The 14,237-nt window shown below is 33.9% G+C and overlaps 1 protein-coding gene and 1 pseudogene across 1 annotated transcript; both read right to left on the reverse strand.

Annotated features, from left to right (window-relative positions):
- Positions 1-2,540: 2,540 nt before the first annotated feature.
- Positions 2,541-4,884, reverse strand: LOC106668710 (annotated as a pseudogene).
- Positions 4,885-5,236: 352 nt separating this feature from the next.
- Positions 5,237-13,299, reverse strand: LOC106668849. The gene is made up of 10 exons (XM_014397992.2): positions 13,159-13,299; positions 9,124-9,235; positions 8,932-9,065; positions 7,271-7,307; positions 7,154-7,185; positions 6,126-6,174; positions 6,023-6,066; positions 5,878-5,938; positions 5,568-5,791; positions 5,237-5,497 (listed from the first exon to the last, which is right to left on the reverse strand). Exons 2-10 carry the CDS (start codon positions 9,233-9,235, stop codon positions 5,375-5,377), a joined length of 816 nt encoding a protein of 271 aa, XP_014253478.1. The 5' UTR covers positions 13,159-13,299; the 3' UTR covers positions 5,237-5,374.
- Positions 13,300-14,237: the final 938 nt, after the last annotated feature.

Raw genomic sequence — 14,237 nt, forward strand, 5'->3', positions numbered from 1 at the left:
TCGGGAAAAAAGGGCCAGAGGCAACGGTGGGATTCGAACCCACGACCACGGCGTGAGAGTCTCACATGCTAACCACTCGGCTACCGCGGTCCCCCCATAATAATAATAATTAATTTAAAAAATAAAACAATAATAATAAAAATAAATAAATAAATAAAAATGGACCTAGGTGAGCAGGAAAGCAAGAATGTTTCTGATTCAGACATAAATGAATATGTAAATGCGGATAAGAATGATCCTTATAGTTCTAATGAATTTGTCAAATTAATAGAAAAAGAAGTAAAAGAGTTTGTGGCAGTAAGTCCTAACGTCCAAAATAGAAATTCCTAAAAAATACCGGGATAAATTTGCTACTTATATGGCGTCTAGAATATTAAGTGCTGTAAAGCGGGATAAAGTTCGTGTTGTAAAAGAAAATCTAGGGAATATAACGGATGTAAATAGAGAGGAAAATATTTCACATAAATCAGTTCTTCAGGAATCAGTAACACCCAGGGGATCAGGAGGAAGAGCAACTCCCAAAAAATTATTTCGGGAAAAAGAAGCTCAAAGGGAATTAACGAAAACAATAGTTCAATCAACAATCATCAGAAATGATGATATGCAATTTGTACCTAAATTTTCTTGTTCATCTTTAGATAATGGAGATCAGGAAACAAATTACATAGTTCATTAATAACTCGCATAAACAAATTACCAAAATTAATTATAAATGATCCCGAGTCTATTTTCAAATTTCTACATGCGTTACATCCGCTTCTAAATCATTACCGAACCTTGACTTCTGATATTTTATTTGTAATTGCAGAACAAAGTCCAGGCTCTGCCGGTCAAATCTTGTATTCAGCTGCTCATCAAAGAAATATTAAATTCAAACCGCTGCACGATTCCTTTTTTAAGTATCATATCTCGCCCCAACAAGTATTAAAATTAAAAACAAAATATTTGTTGCGCGCTCAGTCCCGCCAAGAAAGCATTCGCCAATTTGTAGATGAACAAATCCAATACGCGAGAATATTTGGAGATGTGTCAGAAAGAGAGAGACAATAAAAATAATCTTGGAGCGTATAAACTAAAATATTTGGCGTTGTTGGGCACTAAATTTATTATTGATACCATTCCTGAATTGTATAAAGAAATCTCCCGGATCAAACTAATTCTGACCAACCGTGCAGCAAAATCCAACAAATATTTTCAATCATCTTCTAGCGAGTCTACTTGTGAGTCGGAGAATAATTATTCCCATCATAAGGGCAAGCATATACAAGGATTGGGCATGCAAGCTACGTGAACCCTACTTATACCCTGACTAAAACTGAAAGGGGCGAAATGTCAAAATATGTCTGACAGACTAAACAACGAGATTAGGTTGTATAGACTGATCGAGAATGACTAACACCAATCGAGCTAAAAAATACTTTCAAATCCATCGAGGGAGGAAAATCAAGAAAAAAAACAGGGATTTTTAATCACGGGGTGTAAAAAACATTCTTCTGTCTAAATAGTTGACAGAATCCTAGATCATCGAAGTGGTTCAAGGCCAATGGAACAATTCAACGATGTCTCACCTCTCTTATAACCTTGACCAAAAACCGAACAGAGCGATATGTCGTAAAGCGTCTGACAGATCAAAACAGCGAAAAAAGGGGACCAGAAAGATCTCTCACAATAGTTCAGCCCGTCTTCCTCAACGAAAAATAAAAAAAATTTACTTACGCCTCACACACCCCGAAATAATTTCAGAAGATCAGAATCTTGCATAATAATGATGATGAAGGATACTAGGAAGTCGGGATTTTTTATTTCCCAAGCATTGTGGCCTTATTGTCTTTGCTTGTTCCTGAATCGACTAAAGCTCTCCGTGGCCATCTCATTTGTCGCCGAGAATGGAATAGATTACACGACATTTGAAAAATAGCAAAAAGGAGGGAAAATTCAAAAAGGTGGCGTAGAGATGGGAAGTTAGTGTCCGAGTGGATCGAAGTCACGATTGCTCAAGTGGTAGAGCAGCGGCTATTTAGCCGAAAGTTGTGGGTTCGACTTGTGGCACTGCCTTTTTTGTCTCAACCAAAACCTTGATTAATTGAAAAGAATTTATTTGGTAAGCGGACCACGAAACCTAATAAAATATGTACCCAAGGTTATGTGTCCATGAACATTTTCTTCGCATTTGAAAGTTACATGCGTGGCTGTTTCTTTCTCCTCATTGGGAAAACTAGTACATTTGACTAAATATATACAGATTGCAACCTGACTCTTTCATTTGTATTAGAAGTGCGAAAGATGGGCTTTACAACCTTCTACAACCTTAACAATGTAATCATTTTGTCTTGTTTAGCCTGTTACTGCATTTGCGGGGAAAAACTGATTATAAAAAAAAAACCGCTGTCACAACATACTAATGGGAGTCATTGTTGAATATACCCATGTTTTCTCAGATGCCAGTGGCCGGTATGTGGTCCTCTCCCTCCTATGAGTTTATCCTCTTCTCTTTTGTCTTATTTGGATCCGTTCTGTGATGGAGGATTTGTTTGTTTTTATTATCCAAAAATAGGTTCAGCATTCATATAAGGTCTTGCAGATCCTCCTCTGGCTAGTTTGCATGAATTTTCGTTACCCGAAATTCCTTTGTGTCCTGGTACCCAAGATATCATCAGGTTGATGTGTTTCCCCAAGTTTGGAGATTTTAGATGCATTCATTGACTTATTTTGATGTGATTTTTTTACAAGCTAATGCTTTAATAGCTGCTTGGCTATCCGATCTTATGATACTATTATTTATGATATTATTATTTTCATAAATAGGCATTTCTTCACCCTTCTTTCTTATTCTAGCATCAGACCACATTACTTTTTCTAGTTGAATTTTTACCGTTCTACTGTCTAGGTATTCAATTTCCATCAAGAAGCCTGTTAGGGTGTCTACTAACGAGATTGTAACATTTGTGTACAAATCATCTCCTCACCTTCAAAGACGGGGTGAGGGACGGTCTTGATCTTCGAGACTAAATCACCAAGATCTCCATCTACATATGGTTCACCTTCAGCCATAAATCTGACTTCTTGATACCACGCCCTGTTCTATTTCGATTTCTAACAATCTGCTCTCGGTGACAAATCTGAAAAAAGTTTGATGTTAATAAAGTATAATTCTACTATCGTTTCAAGCTTCTTCATTACTTGACATTGGGGCATTTGTCGCAAACCGTTTGCTGCATCATTTGGTACCTCCCCGGGCCGAGTTGTCTCGTCTGCATTTCTTGTCGACAATTGCATTTTCATGTGCTTGATGCAGGCTTCATAACAGGTTGTTTTGAGGCCTGCTAGGATTCTTGGAGTCGACTATTACATTTTAATTTTTGTTGAAAGTCAAAGTTTAGAACATTAAGTGCTAAAATACCAAACAAGCTTTAAAAATTATCATTTTCCTGAAGAGAGATGTATTGTTGAAATGATGACTTGTTTGCTGTACAAAAACAAATATTAGAGGAGAAAATTGAAATAAAATGTTTGCACATTGGTGAATCTAAACATCAGCCCATTAGAGGAAAAATATAAATGTTTATCAAGCTCTGTAAACAATGCTGGAAAATTTGCAAGATTTTTTCCAGCGATGACAAATTAGAATAGGAACAACATTTACTAATGTGCCCACTTTCCAAAAAATTAATGATAACATTAATCATAAATCTGTTCAATGCTGTCGAGAGGAAATTTTACGAACCAGTATATTTGCTCTGGATACGGAACAAGTCATATATTTACAATGTTTAAGATATTACAGTACGTCGTATGACTGTAAGAAGGGGACTGGGGCGTAACGGCTTAATTACAAACAAACAATAAACTTTAAATAATTGTAAAATTTATAAAAATAAATAAATAATTGAAGTGTTCAAGACTGATATAAGTTTACCAGCTCGCTTCTTATTTGTTCAACTAACTGCAAACCCTCAGCTCTTCATCGAACTTGAGTGAGGGATCGATCAGTCCCATAAAAATAACCCAATTTTCCTTTTAAGTTGAGTCCTTTTGTAGAAGAGGAAAGGTACATTTATTACGTCTATTGAAATCGAATTTTTTCAAGCTGAAACCGTTAACGAATTTCCTCTTGCATAAAACAGGAAAAAACATGAAAGAACCTAGTATTGTAGTCACATTCCTACCATGTAATAACGACAGAAAGAATTGTCAGCTCAAACTTCCCTGTAATTTCATTCTCAATCCTTTTTTACTTTTAAAATCCTTCTATGCTTTCCATGCTATTGTTACTGGTATCGATTTAATGAGTGATATTTTAATTAGCTCAGTGCGCTACTTGTGTGCTGGCCAAATATGTAATAGAATAAAATTAATAACAAAATAGATACAAAATTTCATTTTTTTTTCTCCTCACAACGCAACTTTTATATATATTTTATACTAGCTTTATAACCCAGCGTTGCCCGGGGATAATAGAAAGTGCTATTTAACACATTATTTTTGACATACATATTTCTATTCATACGAACTATTGTGATAACTATTCTATTATATAGGTTGTTATTACAATTTATTTATTTATTTAAATCTTCACCCACTATATTCTACAGACAGAGCAACCAAAAACGCTCTTTTCATAAAAACTAGTCTTTATTTTTTTAAAAATAACATCAATTTCAGGGTACTGCCTGCTCCCCCTCTACAGCTATTATGACTTAAAAATACAAAATACTTTTATTAATTGTCAACAATCAGTTTAAATAAAAAATAGTAAGGTAAGCTTTATAATAAAATGTTTTAAAATACTAATATAATTTGTTATATTTATGCCTTTTAAAATGTAGATGCTGATGATAGGTATAAATTTCAGATAAGTCCAAAAAATTTAATGTAAAAATAAATCAGAAAAAATCATTTGGAAGTTTTTTTTTTTTTTAAAAACCCCCCCCCCACAAATTATATATATTTTATACTAGCTTTATTACCTGGCATTGCCCAGGGGGATAATAGAAAGTGTCATTTAACACATTGAGTATATATATTACTATTCTATTTCTATTTATTTTTTATTTTTATTTTTTAACTTGACACTATTCCGCAGAACAAAATTGACATGAAAAACAAGTGAGGAGAAAGAAAAATAATGACGACTTTTCAATTTTCTTCATCACTACATAGGGCATCATGTGGCCATTGGTGTCTCGGTCAGTAAAAAAATAAAAAATTAATTAATTAATTTAAAAAAAAAATACTATTTGTGTTGTGAAGACTATTTATTTAAAAAAATGATATATCAAGTTTGTGATAAATGCAGACATAAAAGTTTTTGATGGAAATTGTTATTACTGTTTCCATCTAGGTACAATAATTGCTTACAATTATATTATAAAATTTATTTCAGCACTTTTTCCTGGAGAAATTGATGAAGCCTTTTAAGCTTCTCTATTGTACCAGGATCGATATCGGTAAAATTTGGGACACTTTCTAAATTCTCTTGAGGCATGACTGCAAAAACCTTTAAAAAAATATAAACAAAATAAATAAGAAGTGTAGTATAGGAATAAAAATTTGGAAAAAAAAATTACCCTTCCATCCAATAGTGGGATGTGTAACTGAGGCTCCTCGGCATCAGAGTAGAGGGGTACCATCAGCGGGCTTCCTGACATTGAAATGACCTGTTCTCCCACTGTCGGCTTTCTATAAATCGGTGCAGGAGTCTGACACTTTATACTCGGCGTGACAGCCGCCACATGGTATGGTGTCTCATTTCTTGCCGGTGTTTCATAAGTATTTGGTGATAATTTTTTATCTGAAAATAATAATAAAGTTTTTATTTATTTATTTTATTTTATTTTTTTTTTTGGGGGGGGGTACGATGAATGAAAAATGGCTTACCTTTTGATAAACTTCTAGAAGTTCTAAGCTTTCGAGTTGACATTTTGTTTGTTTTAGGTTCCTTTATGATAAAGAGAAACAAAAATCTTACATTTTATACATAAAGCATAATACATCTTATACAGTTTATTTGTTTGGTACTTACAGCAGACCTTCCTCGGGTCATTTTCTTTTTGGGCAATACTATTCCTAGGATTAACGAAAATACATTAATAATGAAGTAAAAAATGAAACTGAAATTTACCTACTTGGAGGTGGCATTGCATTCACTGAATTCTGACTAGATTGGCCTATGCTCTAAAAAATAAAAATTACGTGAATAGAAACTATGCAAAAAATACAGACTATTAAAATTCTGATGACAGTGAATAAAAGACACTTATGAAAATGTTTAAGTAAAGACTAATATTGATGTAATTCATTCAAAATTTCCTTAAGATTTTTTATTATAATTAATCTTTCCACCTTACCAATTCATCAACCAAGGTTTTTTTCATCTTTGAAAAAGGTAATTAAAAAAAGCAATTACACCACTAGAAAGGATATTAAATGAAGTATTGGAATTTTAATGTAGTTTTCAATTGTATCAATGCATTTGTCCAAAACCTTTTAGTTTTAGAGTTATTGTTTAATTGAAGCGATTGTGAAATCTTAAAAAATAAAAAAAAGTGGAATAACTCCGAAAGTGTTGAGATTCAGGCCTTTTTGGTGCCATTTTGAATGTAGAATCTACTTGCAAAGTTTTTTTTGTGATGGCGTTCATTTTTGTTACGATCGTTTTAATTTTAGACAACCATGTAGGAAGTAGTAAGAACATATATATTTATTAAATTTGCAATCATGATTTTTTTTTTCCAGAGGGATACTCATGCAGTTATTAAGTTTCATTTTGAGACGACATAAGTAATAAGTAAATCATATATGTATTTAGTAGTCATGATTGACCATATTAATTATTTTAATTAATTATAATTTTTTATCTAAAGTCATGGTTGAGATGAAAAAGCTAGTGTCACAAGCAGGATTCAAACCCCAAATTCATAATTTAAGTCATGTGCTGTGGTTTGTAAATCACTTTTCTCATTTACTCTTTAAATTAGTATTATAAAGAATAGACTTTTTTATTATTTAAAAATAAGTTATAAATATAGTTATATTGTATAACAACATTAATTATTAATGTCACAATTTTTTTTAAATTTATGTTAATGTTAAGTAATCTGTCAACATAGTTTCAGCAAATAGCCACTTTTCATTATAAACATTGTCGACTTACATGTACATTTTCTGCGGATCCACTTTTGAACGCTACAAACATAGAAAGTAATTATTCAATTCCGGTTAACCTGTGAGATTATAAAAAATGATAATAGTTTCAATTATCACACGATACCTTTAATGACACAATCACGTATACTCATACAGTCATCCTAAAACGAAAACAAAACCTTTAGAAAAAAGATACCTTATATTTGAAAATATTGTGTTAAATACACATATTGGACATTGGTCCTTAAAGAATTCACACAGAATCTCATGCAGATTTATAATGCTGGTCACTCATGGTCCCAAATGAAGCATCACTGCTCCAAATACCCCACTGGCGAACCTGAGCTACAGGGCTGAATTCAACCAGACCAAACGCCATCAAGCTACTCCAAACTACTACAATGGGGTGTTTGTGAATGGGAGAAATGTCTGTCCATTTTATGTCAAGAATTTTATTTAATGACCTGGAGACAGTAGTCGATGCACTCAAAAGCACAACGCCTCTAGTCCTGACAGAATCACAGATGATTTCGATAAGTAAGGCCCCCTAGTGTTTTTACATGTTTCCCTAGATTGTTTAATCGTATATTTTATAATTTAGGTGCTGATTCTCTATCTTTTGTTAAAGCAATTATATTCCCTCTTTTTAACCGTGGCGTTATCAATATGGTGAATTTCATGTCTAGACGACATAGCCAGCATTTTTTCTAACCTCCTGGCTAATCACACAGCTTCTTAAGTTTCGAGGAATGATTTGCTCAGTGAATACCAAATGGGATTTAGAAAAGGATACTCCATTTTCAATTATATCCTTACTCTTTAATTTAATTAATTTGAAATGGAAAAGCTTAATGAAAAGCTGTACAGCATTTTTGTTGATCTCAAGTCAGTTTTTGACACTGTTCACTGGAGGGGTTTTCTCCTAAAGTTAAGCAATTTAGAATCTCTATCATAAATCAAGAGTGGAAGGTGAAGCTGAATGGTCTGATTTTTTGTTTCAAACAAGGGAATTCCAACTACTAACTTACATGAACCCTCGGGGTGCCATTGTTTTTGAAAAAAGCCCATTTATAAGTGTGTCGAGTTTGAATGCAGGGCCGCTGATTTGAACCTGGGACCATTACCTTATGGTGATGTATGTCAACGCCATAAGTTCTTAAAACTGACCACATCTGAAGTTTTTAAAGTGTAATGTGGTGTAAGGCAGGGCTGCCCCCTAAGTCCTTTATTGTTTACTTTGTATTTAGATGACCTTTTAACATTTTGGAATGCGGTATAAAAATAGCAAACATCACCATAAAATTTTTATTTTATTCAGATGATACTGTAATTCTTGAGAGCGCTTATACCCTGACCAGAAATATTAATTTACTGGAAGTTTACTGTTAACAATAAAACCTGCCAGTAAACTTTAAAAAGTAAAAAACATTAGTATTCAGAAAGAGTGGCAGATTAAAAGTTCTGATAAATTTTTGTAAATAATAAAGTATTTTCTATTCTATTCAATCATAAGCCAGCCCCCAGCCCCTGTGTACAAACTATCTGAAGCTTGCCGCAGGCATTCTCAAATCTGATTTGTCTATAGCGATCTAAAATGACTGGACACAACTTTCTTTCTTTATTTTTTTATTATTATAATTATTACCAATATAATTACTACCAAGAAAAACATGTACATATTAGTACTGATCTAGGGGTGTCTTAAGAAAGTATATAAATTTAAGTTCGGAAATTTAATTGTGTTTTAAACATGCATGCACATAGCCTATATCAAATGCAACAAACCTCTATAGTATCGACACTGCAGAACCCCTTGTTCCCGACAATGCTACGAATATGCGGAATGAAGTTTTTAAAGGTTTTGATTCTGTGCTTTGTTAATTGGGACATCTCATTCAGAGCGGATTTGGAGTTTTGAACTGAAAATAAAGAGACAATCAACCGTGTTCTCAGAATACAAACCAAACGAGTCTATACTGCAAGAGTTCAAGTCCGGCTTTTTCTGGTTTGTGCGTATAGGTGAACTGGCTGCCAGGGGGCTGCCGCAGGCTGTTGTATCTCGAGTCTTGTTCACCCTTCCTCGAGGCATCTGGGATATGAAAAACAATAAAAGCAAATTAATATTATTATTTAATAAAATTATGTCAAATTAGTTACAAAACTCAGAATTCTCTTCAGATTAGTCAGCATTAAAAGAGTAAAAATACAATATATGCAAAAAATATAATAGTTAATTGTTTCTTATATTCCTGTTCTGCTAGGATAGGCGAAATAGGATGATCAAAGAACCCCCAAGGTGGGTTGTGGGGTTGGGCGTGCTGGGGCATTGATGTGTGGGTGCGCCCTTCTGGTGTGCTGGTTCCCCGATCTTCCTCCCGCAGGGGGATTCTCTTAAAAAATACGGGGCTAACATGACCCTTGGTAGTTCGCGCCCCTCAAAAAAAAAAATACAGAATCATCACCACTCCACAGACCCAAACCAGAGCACCTAAACATCTGTGATTTACAAATCTATATATATAAAAGTGAATATTTGTATAAGTGTTAATGATAAGAACAAAAACTACTAAACCGATTTCGATGAAACTTTCACTTTGTTTTTATTAGTGCCAGGCGGGTTTAGACTATAAAATAACAAATAATGGGTCGATTTATAAAATAGAGAAATAAACACTTTTTATTTTGAACCTTTGTCAGATTTGTGAACATACCTTTTAAGTAACCTAGCCTGACTGGCTGTGATATAGTAGATGATAGGGTTTGGTCTGCGAGTCGGTGAACAAACACAGCCAGTCAAGCTACATTACTTAAAAGGTATGTACGGCTCAACATGAGTTCACCGACTCGCAGACTAAACCCCATCATCTACTTTTTATTTTCCCCCTGGCAATGCCGGGTTGTAAAGCTAATGCTTGATAAAATACAGCTCATCGATCATTCCAGTGAGACGATAAAGGGAGGCTAAGGGCTAAGGAACCAATTCAATTCAAAGTTTCACTTATAAAATTTCAATCACAACAATTTTTTCAAAAAGTAGTTAAATTCCACACTGAATTGTTAACCTTTTTGGGAATGATTTTAGGATGTTAAAATGTGTTCCCTTGCATATAATCTTGGCACCGTGTTCTGCAGTTGAAAAGCATCAAATTTAATGCTATGACGTTGGCCTGCCTATTTGACTGTTTTTGTATTCTCTGTTCATATTGATTTTGACTACGTAACTTCTTTCTTGAAATACTGGTGTACTTAATTCGCTCTGAGTAAGATGTGGGTCCAAATAATCCTCCCCCTAATTTCTTTCGACATGTATAGATTGGCGTACGAGCAAATCAAACCTTCCTTGAATGTGGGTTTCTGTTCCGCCGGATATATCTTTCAGACTCAGTAAATCGTTCAGATGTTGCAAATAGATAACTGACACATACATAAAACAGGTAGTTTGAAATTCAGCCATCTGGATCAGACAATCATTACATACCAATGTAAATGTGCTGCCAGTATAAGAGCTTATTGGTTACATTAATACTATGAGTAAATACATTCAATAAAACAAGTTTCCCAACACCTTCAGTGAAATAGAAAAAACCTTTTAAATGAAAATAATAATGGGCTAAATTGATTACAACACAATGTCTTAGAACAATAAACTTTAATCAACAACATAAACCATCCCTAACCATGTAACAAGTAATAGTATTTATGATGTACAAATTAAATAATGTACATATCAAGCAAAAAGTCTCTGAGCAGATTATTTTTCATTTGTTTATTTACTTACACCTATCTAAACATTATCTAAGAAATCTGTAAGTCCACCCCTACTTTTATTACCGCTAATAAATGGTTTTTCATTGATAGAAATAGTTTTTTTTGTAACACTCCTATAAAATCTGTCTCCTTTTTTTTTCTTTTTTTAAGCTGCCTTCTAATATGACCCCAAAGTGTTTGATGGGGTTTAAATCAAGCAATTGGAGAAGTGTCCGGAGCTGCCTATGAAAATAGTTGTCTTTCTTGAGTTTTTTGGGCCATGTGTTAGGGGTTGTCTTGCTGTAAGGAAAATCCTTTCTATATCCTAATGTAATATAATATAATGTTTTCCTTCAAATTCTGTTGTGGATGACGTATTAATCCATGATCCCATCAATGTGAAAATGGCAAACTCCTCTATAGCAATACAGCCTGAGACAAGCAACCCATGTTTAACTGTCAGAAGTGTATTACATTTGCTCTCATCAGTGAAAATCACAGTCTACCAAAATGTGTCAGGCTAAACATTCTTTAGCAAACTGTTGGCGCTTCTCCCTGTTCTTCTTGCTTAGTGCTTCTAGTTTAGTTAGTTAACAGTTTTTCATATTGGTTGGGGTATAATTGAAATATTGTAATCCTGATACATAAAATTTTGGGAACACAGAACACAACGCACTTTGAAAATGGCGTTCTTTTTTTCTGGGTGGCCTAAACAGGTCTGTTTTCATCATCACCTAACTCCTTATACTGGGAGATGGTGCAGTGAATTGTTGAGGGTCACTTATTAAGTCCATATTCCATTTCATAAAATGATTTTTCTCATTGTACAATCTTCCAATCTACTTCCCAAATGGATTGCAGCATTTCCCTGTCAATAGCTAATATTTTACTAACTACTGTAGACTCTTGTTATCTGCAGGGGGTATGTACCAAGAGAACCATGGATGATAGGAAACACCTCGAATTTCAGGCTTCGAAGCATTTTCTCGAATCGAAGGAAGTCGAAATTGTGTTTGTGTTCAAAGTGGTGGGTAGCGTAGGACTTTGCCTTACATAAAAATGTCTTTTCTATACCGACTTCCTTCCCACCCTTTCAAAATCCAACATATATAAACATAAAACAGATATATCTCACTGGTACTCTGATATAAAAAATTGATTAAAAAAAAAATAATATAAATATATTTTGCATTGTATAAATTCACTTTTTTCCACAACCTACATGTATTTGTTAAATTTAAACAATGTTTGTAAATCCCAGGCCCTGAAGATGATCTCAATAAAGATCGAAACATTGGCACGATAAAGAAAATGTTTTTATGAAACCTACATCACACCAGACCGTATTTCACGATTCTAATTAATAATTATCAACTAAAGGTCACTACTCACCACACATGTCTGTACTTTTTTTTTAACTTATAAATTATAAAAGGCGATCAACCACTTTGGGTCATTTTCCGCCTTAAAAAACTTTCAAACTGGGTGGTGAGTGGGCCACAGCTCAGGAACCCCCCCGAGCGGAAACCTGGGCCCCAGCAGCATCACACGCCCCGGACACCCCTTCACAACCATCCCTAACCACCACCAGATGGGCACCCAAACCGCACCCCAAGACACCTCCCAACATTGAGTAGATTACATATTATTGCATAAAATGAATGTTCTTTTGTATTAAATTATTATATCATTTTATCTTCGTATTTCCTAAATTAGTTTAGTTTTTTTAAGGAAAGTTACTAGTTTGTCTATTTGGTCGGAGTCATCACCAAGCGAGAAATGTTGGTTGGAATTTCCAACCGATGTCTTTCTTCTACATATTTTTTGCAATTTGTCAAAATGTGTTTAACTTTTATTCTTTCTGTGCAAACATTACAAAGCGGAGTCTCTTTTTTTGCCATGAGATAAGAATGAGTAAGTCTACAATGACCAATTCTGAGCACAGCAAGGACAACTTCTTCGTGCCTGGAACCTCTATGAGATGAAGCCCAAGGTTTTACACTGTTTTTACAATAAAGAAAAGAATAAAGTCAACGTGGTCAGGGCGAGACGCGAATCCAGGTGAATTATTCGACAAATATTCCTACCCTGTAAATTTAGCGATTGTATATATTGTAATTATAAATGTCGAATGTCGTGATGATGGATAACAAAAACGAGATGATACTTATTGACCAAGACGATTTTTGTTTTGGCTCAAGAGAACGGCGGCAAAAACTGATTGTGTACTCAGCCTGTTTTGGAAAACGAATACGACTTTCTTACCTTATATGTTAACAGATCGGCGTTTTATTTATTAAGAAGCACTTTTTTCCCCAGTCTGTGAGGCTGAATTTGAATTGAACTTTACAGTTAAACGGTACAGAAACCTGTAGAGCCACTAAAGACCTGTCCTTAGATTCGATACATCGATATTTGCGATTGACTATTAAAGATCGGAGGAAAACTAACAGATCATATCCAATAAATTACTAGTGATTTAAACATAAATAATAATAAGTAACAAAAACCGATTATAAAACCGTTTAAATATTATTAAAAAAATACACCATGCTTAAAGGCTTGGCAGTTTGTTTTTACTAACGTCGAACCTTTTAATACATAAACAATTAGCAAGTCGTCCTTTTTTTAAATATACAAATAGCATGATCGTTTGACTATTAAATTAATCCAATAAATATGTATAATAAAAAAATGTATTAAAAGTATCGATACTGAGCCAGAATGCTTAGTTTAACTTTTCACTATCACAATCGGTCCGATATTTTATTTCATTTATGGAATTATGTTCCAAAAAGACATTTAATAACTTCAGCCCTTTTAAAATTTGCAAATTTATAAAAAGTATTTGCCCCCAGGTGAATGTAAAATTTTGAAAAATGGTACGGTTTTATTGAATGTCTCTTGTGAAAAGGATTTTCTAAATCTGAATGGTATGAAAACCCTTGAAAACATTCCAATTAAATTCAATGTTCATAAAACGCTTAATTACTCGAAGGGAGTCATAACAGCCCCTGATTTACTGAATTGTGATGAAGACAAAATTGAGACAGAACTAGCCAAACAACGTTAAAAGTACAACGTATGTTTAGGAAACAAAATAAAATTAAGGTCCTAACTCCTATCCTTATATTGACTTTTGAAAGACCAGAACTTCCAGACAAAGTTGCTTTCGACTCTCTTTCTGCGTAAGTTAGGCCTCTTGACCTAATGTGTTTTTCATGCTTCAGATACAGAAACGTCAGTAAATTTTGTCAAACTAAAAATTGTGGGAACTGCGGAGAAGATGCAAAAGATCGCTCAAATACTTCTATATGCATAAACTGTAGTAGCTGTCACCCTAA

The sequence above is a fragment of the Cimex lectularius genome, unplaced genomic scaffold (assembly GCF_000648675.2).
Source record: "Cimex lectularius strain Harlan isolate CLEC.00 unplaced genomic scaffold, Clec_2.1 scaffold25, whole genome shotgun sequence".
NCBI lineage: Eukaryota > Metazoa > Arthropoda > Insecta > Hemiptera > Cimicidae > Cimex > Cimex lectularius.

Bases quoted from the DNA above. Each gene is read 5' to 3' on its own strand.
- LOC106668849 (XM_014397992.2), bottom strand. From the start codon at position 9,235: ATGCCTCGAGGAAGGGTGAACAAGACTCGAGATACAACAGCCTGCGGC. The intron at 6,175-7,153 runs GTAAGTCGACAA...TTTATTTTTTAG, and splicing joins GATCCGCAGAAAATGTACAT to AGCATAGGCCAATCTAGTCA. The intron at 5,939-6,022 runs GTAAGTACCAAA...TTTATCATAAAG, and splicing joins TGACCCGAGGAAGGTCTGCT to GAACCTAAAACAAACAAAAT.